This window comes from Opisthorchis viverrini (assembly GCF_000715545.1).
Source record: "Opisthorchis viverrini unplaced genomic scaffold opera_v5_14, whole genome shotgun sequence".
Classification (NCBI taxonomy): domain Eukaryota; kingdom Metazoa; phylum Platyhelminthes; class Trematoda; order Opisthorchiida; family Opisthorchiidae; genus Opisthorchis; species Opisthorchis viverrini.
Window position 1 is genome coordinate 1,450,491 of NW_008751670.1, and position 15,721 is coordinate 1,466,211.

The 15,721-nt window shown below is 43.2% G+C and overlaps 2 protein-coding genes across 2 annotated transcripts in view; one reads left to right on the top strand and one right to left on the bottom strand.

Annotated features, from left to right (window-relative positions):
• Positions 1 to 13,425, bottom strand: part of T265_12766 (hypothetical protein) — a gene marked incomplete at both ends in the record, with an annotated part of 60,250 nt that extends 46,825 nt beyond the window's left edge. The window contains 10 exons of the mRNA XM_009165385.1: positions 1,287 to 1,452; positions 1,815 to 1,936; positions 2,498 to 2,644; positions 3,589 to 3,735; positions 8,029 to 8,301; positions 9,243 to 9,403; positions 10,422 to 10,545; positions 10,636 to 11,010; positions 11,113 to 11,320; positions 13,340 to 13,425. Of these exons, the coding sequence (XP_009163649.1) occupies positions 1,287 to 1,452; positions 1,815 to 1,936; positions 2,498 to 2,644; positions 3,589 to 3,735; positions 8,029 to 8,301; positions 9,243 to 9,403; positions 10,422 to 10,545; positions 10,636 to 11,010; positions 11,113 to 11,320; positions 13,340 to 13,425 (1,809 nt within the window). The remainder of the gene's footprint in view (positions 1 to 1,286; positions 1,453 to 1,814; positions 1,937 to 2,497; positions 2,645 to 3,588; positions 3,736 to 8,028; positions 8,302 to 9,242; positions 9,404 to 10,421; positions 10,546 to 10,635; positions 11,011 to 11,112; positions 11,321 to 13,339) is intronic.
• The window catches only part of T265_01316 (hypothetical protein), a gene marked incomplete at both ends in the record, with an annotated part of 23,571 nt that continues 8,263 nt past the window's right edge, over positions 414 to 15,721 (top strand). The window contains 2 exons of the mRNA XM_009165322.1: positions 414 to 571; positions 1,317 to 1,398. Of these exons, the coding sequence (XP_009163586.1) occupies positions 414 to 571; positions 1,317 to 1,398 (240 nt within the window). The remainder of the gene's footprint in view (positions 572 to 1,316; positions 1,399 to 15,721) is intronic.

A 15,721-nucleotide genomic window follows, 5' to 3' on the forward strand; every position in this document is an offset into this window, starting at 1 on the left:
AAGCGCCCACGTTTACGCACTGGGACCTACATAAACGCAAACCGAACCCAGTCAAGACACAGACCCGCGCGCGCGCGCAGGGAACAGGACGTCAACCTCTCCACAAGTCCACGGGCAACCATGGAGTACGTGTAGCAGTCTAACTGCGGAGAAAAACACGTTCCCGCCGTCCGGACTTCCACCAAGGGACTCTCGCATCCGATAAGTTCCCTTTTTGACTTGCTCCCATTTCGCATTGTATTCATTTTTATGTGTCGCAACCATGTTAAAAACTTCTGTTAGTGCATACACCTAATTTGTATGTGGATATCATCACCTGTGCACTAATAAAGTACGCCACATGATTTCCTGGGAAGTTCACTCTACCTCGATAGATCAGCTGGTTGCGCTCTACAAGTTCAGCTGGTCAGGCAATGTACTTCGCATACTGGAGAAACATTGCCTCGTACACCACTCTGTCCAGTCTTGTGTCGGATGGCCAACGAAGCATGAACACGCTTACCAGTCAACTCAGTCGCGTTGGTAACAGCCGTCTCCCACGATGGGCACCACCGGTCGAGACAAATCAAAGGTTAGTGATCCTGACAGATCTGGTTGTGTCATGTAGCCCATTGCGGTCTTGCATCAAAAGCTATCGCCTTCACTATGTAGCTCATAATCCCTGTCATACGGCCTCCGCGACATGACTCTTGTTTCCTCATTTTCCTCATCCTCGGTGAACGAAGCTGGAGCAACTGGGACCAGTGCGCTGCAGTACACTTTTCAGCTGAAAGAAACTGACGTGAACTTAGAGTTGCATAGTGGGAAACATTGGATATCTAGACCATTTACCCAGAGGAAGAAAATCTGGACGCTTAGTGAAAAAAACATCCAAATCTAATCTAGAACAAAGGCGGAATGCCCGTCTAGAGAGAAAACGCATCCATCGTTGCTAAATCAGGTGTCCACTGTGAAAGAATGTTATATCGAATATTGTGAAAAACAGAGTCTCTTATGAAATCGTGATGTTGTTGGTCCCCAAAGGTAATCAATCGACTATAAGTTTCATGCGGATCAGGGAGGCATTAAGTGGACATATCAGGATCGGGCGCACGTCCGCTTATGTAACAGGCATCATAGTCTCTTCTGTTCACAGAGTAAAAGCGATCGACCAACTGCTCGCGGGGGTTAGACAAAACCATACGGTACGAAACGAATTCCCATGGACTAGTGATGAATTGCCACCAGTAAAAAGTAGAAGTAATGTGGTGATGGAAACAGATTCACAGAAAACTTTCAGTCGTCACCTGTCTTGACTCTAGTATGCGCGATTTCAGATACCGACTGGATGAATCTTGGTCCGCTCTGTTCCAGTTGCATGGATTTGTCCGTTCTTCAGTGTCATCCCTGCTCTCCTTTGTAAGTGTGTTCATCGACGATTGTCTCAATAGAGTTGGACAGGATATGGAAGATCTGTAGAAATTGAAAAAGAAAACTCTAATCTAACTCTGTTGTACACTACAGACGGTAGTCTAACTCCCATATCGCTCCTTAAATTTCCGTTCCCTCTACAATANATCCCTGCTCTCCTTTGTAAGTGTGTTCATCGACGATTGTCTCAATAGAGTTGGACAGGATATGGAAGATCTGTAGAAATTGAAAAAGAAAACTCTAATCTAACTCTGTTGTACACTGCAGATCTCTCCTTAAATTTCCGTTCCCTCTACAATAGTTGTTAAAAAATTTTACGGAGACAAAAAATGGCTATGAATGTATTTATTTTTATTGATTAACTACTCATTGATCTTCCACAAATCAACAACAACTTGACTTACTGCATTTCGATGGCAAGATCACTGAGATCCTTTCTCAGTGAGTTGAGTTGACACAAATGAGTGTTTTGAGTTTGAACAATAGTAGAGCTGGATTCGGCGATGTCAGTTTCTTCCCCGTGGGCCTGTGTGAAGGAAATCAGGACCAAGTAGAGTTCGATATAGCGTATGAAACAATTCATTATGCCACCCCCTCAAATAGGACTAAACCACTATTGAAATTGAATAATGAAGGCTATGTGTTAGATTATGACCACATTATCTTTATTTTTGTTGCGGATCGTACTGGTCACTGTCCTTCAGCAGGAAACTGAATTTACGCATATGAAAAGCCTCCTGGTCCAGTCACTCTTAAGCCAGAAAAACCCACCGAAGCTAGGCGGTCCACTTGGAATGGAAGACCCATTATCACCGATAAAGGTCGTCATGATAATGTGAAAACTCTGGAGCATTCCGGTATATTTGTTCAAATATGGATAAGTTTGATTTGAGGCTACAACGAACAATGCGTATCTCGCTAGGAATAACGAGGTCCTTTTCCCTCGCAACAGGTTCACGCAACATCAGGAGTGAATTTCCGGAACTGTTGAGTGATGTGATCTGAAGGACAGACTAAACCATCACCGGAATTTTCTTCCCTCAGAATTTGTAGCAGAGCTACTCAGCATTGAAGAAAGATGACTCACCTCAGCAAACCAAGTGGTAGTCTGTTCGATCGCATCCGACAGGCTGTTCAAAGTTGCTGCAAGATGGCATTCCACATCAGACGACGGTGGGCCGTGTAAAGCATCCATGGAAGAAGCAGTCTCGAGTTTTCCAAGCAGTTTTCCAAGCTAAACCATACAAATTCACATTAAAAGCTAAATAAATCACGTGTTTATGGTGATTATGTACAAGACACCTAGAAATATTTACGGATGTCGGGAACGGCAAGGAATTCTTGATTTTATCGTGTTTCTGCATAGATGATGAGATTTATTTTCGAAGAAGCCTTTTTGAAAGCCATGGATAGATTGTCGGCTATCGAAAGAGGATAATATGTCTGTGGTATCGAGAAATACACTCAGTTGCAAAACAATTTGGTTTTCNCTTACTGCATTTCGACGGCAAGATCACTGAGATCCTTTCGCAGTGAGTTGAGTTGACATAAATGAGTGTTTTGAGTTTGAACAATCGTAGAGCTGGATTCGGCGGTGTCAGTTTCTTCCCCGTGGACCTGTGTGAAGGAAATCAGGATAAAGTAGAGTTCGATATAGCGAATGAAACAATTCATTATGCCACCTCCTCAAATAGGATTAAATCACTATTGAAATTGAATAATGAAGGCTATGTGTCAGATTATAACCACATTATCCTTATTTTTGTTGCGGATCGTACTGGTCACTGTCTTTCAGCAGGAAACTGAATTTACGCATATGAAAAGCCTCCTGGTCCAGTCACTCTTAAGCCAGAAAAACCCACCGAAGCTAGGCGGTCCACTTGGAATGGAAGACCCATTATCACCGATAAAGGTCGTCATGATAATGTGAAAACTCTGGAGCATTCCGGTATATTTGTTCAAATATGGATAAGTTTGATTTGAGGCTACAACGAACAATGCGTATCTCGCTAGGAATAACGAGGTCCTTTTCCCTCGCAACAGGTTCACGCAACAGCAGGAGTGAATTTCGGGAACTGTTGAGTGATGTGATCCGAGAGACAGACTAAACCGTCACCGGAATTTCCTTCCCTCAGAACTTGTAGCAGAGCTACTCAGTATTGAAGAAAGATGACTCACCTCAGCAAACCAAGTGGTAGTCTGTTCGAGCGCATCCGACAGGCTGTTCAAAGTTGCTGCAAGATGGCATTCCACATCAGATGACGGTGGGCCGTGTAAAGCATCCATGGAAGAAGCAGTCTCGAGTTTTTCAAGCAGTTTTCCAAGCTAAACCATACAAATTCACATTAAAAGCTAAATAAATCACGTGTTTATGGTGATTATGTACAAGACACCTAGAAATATTTACGGATGTCGGGAACGGCAAGGAATTCTTGATTTTATCGTGTTTCTGCATAGATGATGAGATTTATTTTCGAAGAAGCCTTTTTGAAAGCCATGGATAGATTGTCGGCTATCGAAAGAGGATAATATGTCTGTGGTATCGAGAAATACACTCAGTTGCAAAACAATTTGGTTTTCACGAGAGAATCAATTGAATCTCTCGTTTATGATGTTCTACAACTGAATGTGCTGCACACAGGCCGCCTCATGTTTCAGTTGGTACGATATTCGGGACATCACAATATATTTTCATAAAGGAAACTACTCACAAGGTTGCTGAAAACTTTTCGACAGCCCACGACCGGTTTCGCCCTTCTTGAGGCTCATCAGGTAGGCGCAGTCCCCGAGTTTCCGCCAACCTTATGATCTACTTGAACCCAAATTGGACTGTTTTCGAGAAATACACTCATTTGCAAATCAATTCGCCCAAGAAGGGCAAAACCGGTAGTGGGCTGTCGAAGACTTTTCAGCAACCTTGTGAGTAGTTTCTTTTATGAAAATGTCTGTGGTATATTTTCAAGGAAATTATCAGCAACCATTAGAATTAGTTCCCACGTCAACCGTTCAGGTTCGTCGAATGTGCTATCCCGCGGACTTATATTCTCCCCATCAATAAATACATTGGCTGTGTGTAACAGCAGCAATAGGGGGCGAAACCATTGCGTCTTGATTTCTGTGTTCTCAAACTAGGCCTACGCCAACGGTTAAACTGCCTCAAGGAAACAGTATCAGATTAAACTTAGTGAAAGCACATGTCACCTCCGACACCAGGAGAATCAAACTCTTCTCGACAGGGACCCAAACGGTAGATCCAAAAAAGACAGCCCTAATTTCCAAGGTATTCGTATTAATTTTCATACCGCACTATTAGGTTTAGCCTTCTTAGAGCTCGTTAGGTAGGCGTTGCCCCCAAATTGTACATAAATGGAGCTATTCATTCATCTTCAAATTACGAAAGCGTTAAATAGGAAAGTTGGAAGCTCCAAGACGTAATCCCAGCTGTGGGCTCCAAGAAAGACGAAACTGGTTGAAGTGCATTCCCCAACCTTGCAAGTGAAGCTGTATGGTGAAAAATACCTCAACATGTACAGCACTGCTCCGATGAAAACATAAGGTGGTCTTTGTGCAGCACCATAAAAGAAAGATTCAGTTGAGATAGATCCATTTGGGTATCTCTTCAACAGAGTCTATGTACAAATTACTTCTGGTTTTGGAGAAACTCAGATGGCTGAGTAAGGGCAATTTTAGGAAGCTGGATACACAGTCTACGGGTCAGCATCTTCACGATGCATCCGACTGGAACATGGCGTCAGGTTTGAACCGGTTGATCATCTAAGCGAGAGAGTATTGGATAAATCGAATGATTCTTCTGGATGGCCTTAAATAGGTCCCAAACATAAAAAGGAACAGTCGGACCGTTTGAAGTCGCGACAATCAACGGCCAACATCTACTGTGTGACTTGGGAACTTGCCGATTGTTGGGAAACCAAACGGACTTGAAAAATGGACTGGACATCTACTAGACTACTTCAAGGTCTTCGCAACAACGGTGCCACTCGCAATACGGATGATGGCTGGTGCGGCACAAAGCGCGGTTTGTCCCGAAGCAGCCCCCCACTTATGGAGCGAAGCAATCACTTTCATGGAGGCTGGCACCCAAAAGTGAATGAGGAGTAGTCTGTGCAGAAACGAAAACAGCCCACAATGAACCCAAGGCTTCTTCTGAGGCTAAGTGAACACCAGAACACTTGAACTGTGCAACTGTAATGTTGGTGATGATGTGCCCGTTAAAATGCGCACTAATAACGTCACAGATTAGTCGCCCGTGGTTGAAGTCCGAATGTTCAAAATCCCACCCGGCCTCGAATCCCTTGGAGAAATGTGCACTTCTGATTATTCTCAACCGTATTTCCAGCCATACCCCATTTACTGAATTCATCTTAAAAGACAAAAATCCAAAATCGAATCCTCACTTCTAATTGAGACTTTACCGACGAGGAATGGTGGACCATGAGTAGTACATATGAATTTGCTGTGGGACTCACTCAATGGTAACAGGATTTTCTTACCTTTTGGAGCCCAACTACCTTCGTGTTTGTTTGTATTTTGGCAAACCGACTGCCTATTGTTTGACAGAATTTCTTTCTAACGGTCGTGAGACGTGCCATAGCAGACGACACCGATATTTCAGACGTATCCGGGTCTTCCGACTCGGCTGATCGAGGAATTGTACACAAAGTGGACACCCAGACTGGGTCAATTTCCGTCTCAACACCATTCGTAGGCGCTGATGAATGGCAAAAATCAAAAAGATCAAAACTGGGCGACGAGGTGAAATTGTCGACCACATTGCTCCAACTCGCTGTTCGGCGGCACGATAAACCTATTGATTGGATCCTGTGAGATTCATCGAGTGTGCTCAAGTTAGACAGACTTCTTGGTCGCCTTGAGTGTAGACCTTTGAGGCTGCCGATCGTTTCTTCTAATCGGGAAAGTTTGGAGGCTCGTGCCCTTAGTTTTTCACAAAACCTGTAAACAATCGATAAGGAAATCCGTTAGTTTACAATAAAAACGAGTGGAAGCATCATACGAGAATAATGCTGATGCTGGATTGTGTTTAGTTGAAACTTTAACTAAGCAGGAGAGGGTAGTGTGCTTCGAATTCGCGATTTCGAATCCTTCTAAGGTTTCATGAAATGCGCATTACGGATTCCGAATAAGAATAAAAAAGATGTACAGTGCTGTTCCGATTTTTATGAAAACTGCCTCATCGTTCGAGCAGCAAATGAGCTACACTTTCGTGAACTCTGGTACTGGCTCGAGTCAAGTATACTTCTGAGAAAACTTGTACACCATACTCCAATAAGTACACAGTTTTTTATCACCAAGCGCGAACAGTATACAATATGGGAGTATTTTTGACGAATCGTTGTCCCTGAGATTGTTCGAATCTTCTTTAAGTAGAACACTAGCTGAGTTAATTACATAACAAGATCACCTGAATTTCATTCCCCCCCTCCCCCCACGATCACTAGGAAAATAGAAGACTTTGCATGCAAAGAGGTTCTACATGGGTGAGGTGGAGGTGAATTCTCCCCAGTGGTATCGGAGGGAGCGGAGATTCCAGATTTCCAAACCTCAAAAGTGACAATAATGATTTCTTTGAGTGTAGGAACGAGTTTCTGTCGACTTCATTTTCTACTTGAATACCAATTTGTACGCAATTGGTGAAATGGACTCAGTTGCAAATCAATTTGATGAAAAATACGATCAACAAGAAATTCAGATGGGACTCAGTAAGATTGCCCATCAACATGAAGTTATGTTACGTACAAGTTGGAGTTCAAGTGGAACATCAGGTTGACGGAAACTCGGGTAGTGTGCTTACTTGATGAGGCCACATAGATGAATACTGTCGTGGCCAGGCAGAGTAGTTTCCCTCATGGAAATATGCTGTGATATCTCAAATATCGTGCCCCTGTGCGGCACATTCAGTTGAAGAATATCATAAGAGAAATATTCCACTGGGATTCAGTTGATTCTCCCGTTCACAAATGAGTGTAGTTCTCCAGAAACCTGTGCCTATTTTCTCTGATACACGTCCGTGACACACAGAGGCTGTACTCAAGATATAATGCATTTTAAGACAAAATAGTCACCAAGTGGTTAAGCATACGGCGTTCTTCCCAGAATCTTTGAGCACCGGCTGGTGAATGTGCTGCACGGTAAGTCTGCGTCACAAGACGAGTGAACATTCGGGATCACCGGTCAAAGATAGTTTTACCAAAAAACAACTACTTATCGACAGTTAGTAAGGGTGTTTTTTCGTTGGCAGCGTGTGTTTAAACATTGTGCGCTCGAATGGCTTACTTGGCTGTTGGTCAGCTAGCAGTCGGTCTGTTTGCCGAACTTGACCAAACGCAATGAAGATGCTTTCTTGAAGACTCAGTGGATGTTAGGAATTAGGATGAGTGAACAAAAGCAACTGAGCAGACGAACAGAGAAGGCAGTGCCTTACGAAGAAGTTTGGTGATTTCCGCAGATGAACACAATTGAGAATTTTTGCCATCGTGATAGATGATAAAGGCACTGAGGACATGTCCTCGTTTGGACAAACTTTTTGTTATCAAAGGCACATTTCTCGCTTTCGACGAGTTCGTTGTAATAGGACGCTACTGTTGTTACTTGCGATAAAAGTAGAATGCGGATAATGGAAGAAAGAAGCATTTCATGCCCAACTGACACACACCGTTCTAGCTTTTCTGCCCCATCCGTCCACAATGCAATGCTGTTTTCAGTGGAGATCAATTGATACGTATCATCCGATGCGGACTTTTCGCTGGTATTTATCGTGTTTGAGATGGCATCGGTCTTATCTAAGATGACCTGGCTATCACGTATCCATTGGTGAGTCAAACGTAGCCAGAATTGCGCAACGCCGTAACAGACCTGCAACAAAGAGAACAGACGTGTTAGGCAATTTTTTTAAACACAAGGTTATTCCACACCCAGTGCGTGAGAACGAACAAAATATACTCCAGTAATAGTAAGGGTCTCTGTCGGTAGTTCGTTCCACAACCCCAGGGATCGTCTCTGTGACTTGTAGGCAGTGCTCAATATGTCAACATCAGAATCAGCAGGAACAAACACGTGTGGGCCTTCCGTCAGCTTACGTGGTTTGGAATTGGTGGTTGGGAAACTGAGAGCGATGTCGGTCTCGCATATGAGTTCCTTCACCTCCGGTATTATTACATGCACGTCAGCCTTTTTCACTGACCATATTTGAACGTAGTTAGTGTCACCACGAAAAAAAACGCACTGCTCGGAGAAAGTGGTGATTTGTTCCTTCGACTGCGTTTAGCCCTGACCGAATACATCCTCAAAAGGATTAGAATAAACAACATTCTTGTTTCTCGCATGTTTCCTTTGAAACTGAATTTTGGCGACGAAGTAAAGCATGATGTTAGAATGGGTAGTTTCGATGTGTATGATAGTTTGGGGCGTCCAAATTCCAGTGGGAATAGAAACCAATTTCCTAACCAGAAGAGTTCTTTTTGACATTCAGAAAAGCTGGTGTTCTGAGATCCCAAAATGGGGCGAAATAAAGGTGACGAGAATTCGATACTACCTTCCCCAAACCCGTATCCTCTCCAAGAAACTCAAATCTATGCTCAGTGAAAACGCTCAGAAAAACTCAGAAAAACGTCCCACAGTTGGGTCGAACATTCATCACATGAAAGACCCAGATTCATTCATCAGCCTGTTTGTATCCGTGTGCACCTGACGTCCAATATCTGAGGTCATAACTTAAAAGATAGATATTGTGGCTTGGGAGTATGCAGTGACAATTCCACACATCATAGTACATTAAATTGCTCTGAATAACCTACCTCGACATCTTCCAGACAGTTCAGGTTCTTCTCATCATCGACAAATGGTCCAATCTGCTCACAAACCAGACGTGTATGTTCTTCTTCCGCCTGAGCCTGTAGCAACCGAAGTACCTCAAACTCGGATCTCATAACGCGAGTCCCAAGTTCAAGGGCATTTACTATACCGAATAAAAGATGGTGTAATGTTAAACAGTCAGTGCAAAAACAGATCTATTGGGCACAATGTAAGCAAAGTAGTTACGAAGGAAACCAAACCAATCCACAATCTTCAGGGACCACCACTTTTCATGGTGAATTTTCGGTCGGACACGACAAGAATCTGACTTTTGTCATTTATGCACCTCACTATCATGCAACCTATAGGGCATTTTATAGCTGGATAAACTCCTACCAGTCAAGCGCGAGCATATATTTTGAGTTGAGATGAACTGGAACTATGGAGAGGATAAAACTAAATCACAGCTTCATTGGCATTCTCTTTTGTGCGAACTTATAGCGATCCTAAAAAGGTGGTTTCAAGAAAAAAACAAAGCGTGACTCCAACCCGCTTGGCTAAGTAGATACGCTTTAGTCGTCGAAAGATCGGTTGAAGGTGCCACAACTGAAAGGCGAGACGAATCGACGCACGATAACACACTGTTTTTGGTAGGATAATTTCTTCCTTGCCACATAAGGATCCTTTTTTGTGACAACTTGTGGTCTTTTCTTGGGTCTCATTGAAGTTTAATTGGAAAGAGGTCCCTACTAATCAAGCCGACGTGGCCGATGGCCATTTTGTGAATCCAGGATGCTGCGCTGGTATGTGGGTCACGTATATGCAGGATTATTGATTACCCGGAGCGTTCATTTCGGATGAGATGGAAAGTTGCATCGCAAATCGAAGAAACTGTGGAGAAACACTCAATTAAAAGACAATACTTTACTATTCTTGCACGGAAAGCATGCAACACACTTCCGTCTTCTATGAGAAAACACCCTGTCGATGAAACATTTTGGAAGGCATCTTGAACAGCGAACAACAGGTGGGATTGAGACATCGGGAGCCAGACCAGAAAGAACTCTCCTCTTAAACCATCCACCAAACAACACTGGCCAAGTTTTCGAACCCAAAATACTATCGAGAAATAGGTAGATGGGGAAAGATAACCTGCTAACTTATCACTGTTCCTGACCAACCTTGTAAATATTCGTCCATCAACATGGATCCATCCGCAGTGCAATTTGATCGAATCGGCATGCTCCGTTGCAGAAGGATGTCATACTCTTGTCCACCCAGAATTCTGCATGATTTTTGATAGTTCTGTTAGGAATGAAAGCGTAACATTGACTGGCTCCGAACGCAAATGCGGAATCATAATTTAACTTGGTAATATTCGATTGTGAAACCCACCTGCAGCTGCAGCATCCTTTTTTCAAGCAGGTTCTCATCCACCTTTTCCGGCTCTGGATACTTTAGACCCGCGAGATCCAAATCCTCGGCAACATTACTACTGAGTTCAAGCCTCCAAGGCCTGTGAAGCAGTTGCCGAAGCCTTTTCAATTGCTCAAACCATTCCTGACGTGCTTCTGTCCATACAACATACGGGAAGGCGTCTTGCGAATTTCGACCGGTACTATCAGTTGGTGACATGGTGTCATGCCTTTGAGCTTTGCTTCGTAATCCCTTCAGTTCATTGGACAAATATCCTCCCGAATGGTGCGTTTCACATTGTGATAGCAGTTCGGTCAATTCGTTTTCCAGACTTTGTCTTCTCGAATTGGTCACCTAATGACGGAAGTGGGAATGTGAGGCGTGCTCAACCGTAACAACTGTACATGAATCTGGAGCTATGAAGATAAAACTTTTCATGTAAACACAGTAACTTACTTGATCCAGCGTAGCGATTCCCATCACATCCGCAATACTAAGGCCGGCTTTGGTATATGGTGCAGGCCGTTCTTCTAGTGACTGGAGTTGGCTTGTCAGCTTATTGATTCGGGTAGATTGATCTCCCTGGTCCCTTATCCTAGTTGACACTGATGCTAGAGAGCAGTGTAATTGAGTTTGAATACAGTCCACCTCCACGATGTGTTTTCTAAGTAAGTGACATGAAATAAGTTTTTCTGAGATAGTTCGCAAACCAGGGATGATAGCATGCAGCAAAAAAGTTATTCGGATAGCGGGATTCGTGAGAGAATTCCTGCTTAAGCCAGCATATATTCTAACCGGATTTCGTAGGTGGCTTGGTGCCGAAATAGAAGAAAACACTGTTGCTAACAAAACAACAGGCAAGCGCTCGGGTATCCCATCACTGTACCGAAAAAGATGTCAACAATGGAGCAGTGTTGTGGTAGGTTTTCCTCTCATCTCAACAGGCAGCTGATGGGACTGCCTTTATCGAGTCATTAGTTGGTTCGCTGGAAGCTTTGAACGTGGTCTGTCGCTTGTTGGTGGAGCCAGCAGTATAGATTTAATTCGGCATCCCTAAGACTTAATTTTTGGCCGAGGTGAATAAATGGAAATGATTATAAGCCTGCCTGAGAAAGTCAGTTATTTTAATGGGGATTCCCACATTTAATTGAAGTCATCCTATGCCCAAAAGCCGAGAAGCACTTTGCAGCCATTTCACCCCTATTTGTAATCATCAGCATTGCGAATCTCACTGTGAGGAGTCTCGAACCCCCAACCTACTGGCTAGTAGTCTGAACTGTCCGGTGGTGATCGACTGATCTGCACTGTGATTAACACGGCGCAACTCATTCTTCAGTCAAGGAATTCACATTACGTACCATGCGTCTCAGCTCTCTTCATACCATCAACAAAGCCAGTCATCTTGAAAAGCGATGAAGCTGTGTCCGGCTGTTTAGTTGTCACTTGGGGGTCACCAGCAGTGTTAAAGACCTTGCGGCTGTTAGCTGGATATCTTACCCCACCACTAAGAATGATGGGACTAAGGTCTGTAACCAGTGTGGATAAACCATAGTTACACAAGATACATCGCCACTTATCGCCATCCAAGTGGCTTGTTACCGAAGGGCTCCTCGAGTGACTTCACAGAGGAAGATCCGATCCATGCAATGGGATGACTTACTCGCTCAAAATATTACTCACTCTTCGAAACTCCAATCCTCTCAGGAGCCGTATGATGCCCAATGAATTAGGGTTGCACATCTGGAAAGTGCATTTCGGATTCTCAGCACGGGTTTACTTTACTGGGAAGAAGGAAATATATATTTGAAAAATCGAAGGTGTCCTCCTGTGTACCATGATGTGAGCAACTAAATTTCACTCAACCTTCCCATCTGTGACATCCTCTTTGCATGTCAATGTAGATCAGTTCAGGGGTGGAACATCCGAATATCAAACACGTGCGCATTCCCCTGTGAGCAAACAAGCAATAACTTGGTCAAAAGGGATAGAACAAAAGAAGTGAGACAAATTAGCAAAATGAGATTTTTGCGAAGCTGACTGAACAGAATATCTCGCTCATAGAATTCGTCGACTGAATGTGTTCCAGTTGGTACGATATTCAAAATATCGAAGTATACTTTCTTGACAGAACACATTCATATAGTGACTGAAAACTCTTCAACAGTCCACAAGTGGTTTCACTTTTCTTAGGGCTCATCGTGTAGGCCAATTCCCTGGGTCTCCGTCAGCCCGTGTTCTGGTTGAACAATAACTTGTACACAATCGGCAGAATACACCCATTTGCGCACCAATTTGATTTTAACAGGGGACCCGAGTGAATCCGAGCGGTATCTGTCGTTCACAGAATTCTCTGAAATAATTTGCAAGTGTATTTCGCCAAGTGCGTACAAGCAACAGAATATGAGTTTGATGGAAACTCGGGGAGTGGGCTATCTGATGAGTCCCAAGAAGGGCGAAACCGGTAGTGGACTGTCGACAAGTTTTCAGCACTCCTAAGCCTAATAAAAACATCATCTATTTCAGGCAGTTTTGCTACCACCTTATTGACCGATATACAGACGATCACCTGTGACAGGAACTAACCTTGATTACCATCGACCAGTTAGTCAACAGAACATAAAACAGGTATTCTTAAACAACAGTGCAAAAGCGAATATACAGGGGTAATTCAAGCTACACATACTCTAACAGTCCTCTGACTTCTTGGCTGTCCACCAAGTCCAGCTGCTCCACAAATGTATCTGTAACTGCCCGTAGTTCATCCACGGTTCTTGCAATGCGAGACAGGCGATTCGGTAGTTTCTGTAACACAACAAAGTAGCTCAATCATTAGGTTGTGAACGACTTAGACAATACAACCTCAGCTAGCAAAAAGTTCTACTCAGGAAAGAAAGTTTTTGATGTAAAAAAAGAAAACACATACTGGATCCCAATATGCCTTCATACGATCGCGAGACATCGCTTATTTCCAGTGGACAGGTTTGAAAGTAAGCTGATCAGAAATCCGTTCTGCGGCAACCAACATCGGGATAGTTGTGAGACGTCTACTCAGCTATAGAGACTGTGGTGGTGTGGTCATGTAATACGCACGTGGTGCTATCGAATCCACGGTTTTCCATGCCTAAGTTAGAATGCTGACACAAAAAGGGGGCTGACAGGTGATTTGGATATGAAACACTCGTCCTGAGTTCACAGATTCGTCGGTGTTGCTAAAACGTTTCAGTACAAGTTCAAGGTTGCAAAGTCTATGGTCACACTAACGATTGTTTCATATGAAAGTTAGGGGAAATCGATAGGGAATTCAGTCACCATGGATGAGTCTTGAAACTTTCGCCGCTAATGAGCGAGAATAAAGTAGCAATGTTAGCTGTTTTACTGTTTGATCGATAAATGAAACATTACACTACATCCATTATTGATTATCCCATGGAAAACTGCAGAACCTCCCATGTTGTTTTTGAGTCCTAATGCGGGTCTCATTCGGATGAGTGTAATACATCTGTGAACATTGAAGCGGTCCTATTCGAAAAATAGGAATCCAGTAAGGTTGGACTGTGTTTTCACTTCTGAGACGTAAGGTGCTGTTGACTCTGTACTCAGCAATGAATTCGTGCTTGATCATCGAGTTACATTTAGCGGCAAAATAGCCTGATTCTGCGAACGCGAGACTGATCGATCGCATTTAGTACCAAAAATTGGATTGCTCCTCTATAGTTGACCATGATGACGTGAAGGTTCAACTGAATGTCATTCGGTGTACCGTGACAAACAAAATGCTAAAATCCTTAAGTAGGTTCATTAAAAAGCGACCATTAAATCATCAAATATTTCTGTTTTTGGGAATTGGCCCAACTCAGAACTGAACACCTTTGCAAAAGTGATTTATTAATAGCGATAATAAAAATGTTTAGCATTTACCAAGGGCAGAATCTTGTACAGTTTGCTACCTATTGGTCTGGAACAGCTGAAACCATTTGTCACTATTCAAAAAATTCTGTTTACTAGGTAGGTATTCCGACGCCCCTTTGGTTACACCGTCCTAGCTGCTGAGCCTCAAGACCGCTTCATTGCAAGTCACCTAACACCATTGGATTTGTGAAAAAGCCACTTTTGTCCTTCCACGCTAAAATCTACATGTTCCTTTAGAACATGCTTGTGGTGAAAAGTCTACAGGGAAAAAACTCGCCAGGAAACGCCTGAAATCATTTTCGCTTGACAATAGGTTGAGTCACTGTGTTTTCAGAACACGATGAGGTCAGATATTGGGTGGGAATGTAGTTTATCAAACCCATATGGGCAACTGCAAAACCCACAAAAATTTGATGTTTCCGGTGTATTCTGAACAGAACCATGAGTCACCTTGTGGTCTGTAACGGTGCAGGTAAACATGCACTAATGTGTGACGTACAAAAGTGTCCCCTCTTTTTAGGCAACGCCATATCTTCGAACGCATTCTGGGTTGATTGTTGGTTGGTGAAGGACCAATTAATGACATTCTGACTGGGCTACGGGGCTGAGTAAAATAACCTTGGCTCACATAGCCAAAATAATGAAGGTCGTGGGCTGTCGACGGATATTCAGCAACCCTATGAGTAGTATATTACAAATATATACATGTATCGCGATATCCCGAATATCGTAGCGACTGAAACATGAGGCGGCCTGGTGCAGCACATTTAGTTGCCTGGAAACATCACAAACGAGAGATTCAGCTGGGTTCCAGGTGAGCCTCTCGAAAAACCAAATTAGTTTGCAAATGAGTGTGTATATTCGCTAATGAAGGAATAATTTTGAAGGATGCCGTCAAATAGCTTTTTTATTTGCAAATGCTCATCACGCAGTGGTCAACTTGTGACTTAGGTTTTGCCGAACAGATCAGAGCAACGGGAGCAAACTAGAATCAGCAAACACTTTGTCATCGTCTGCTAAAATCGACTTTGGAATAAAGGTATCTTCTCAAACAGTGCTTTCTTACAAGAGGCTTTCAAAAATGATTTTTCTCCAATATTCGTTCACAGAATTATGATAAATATTTGTAGATACGGACCTCAAATGTTTGCTGATT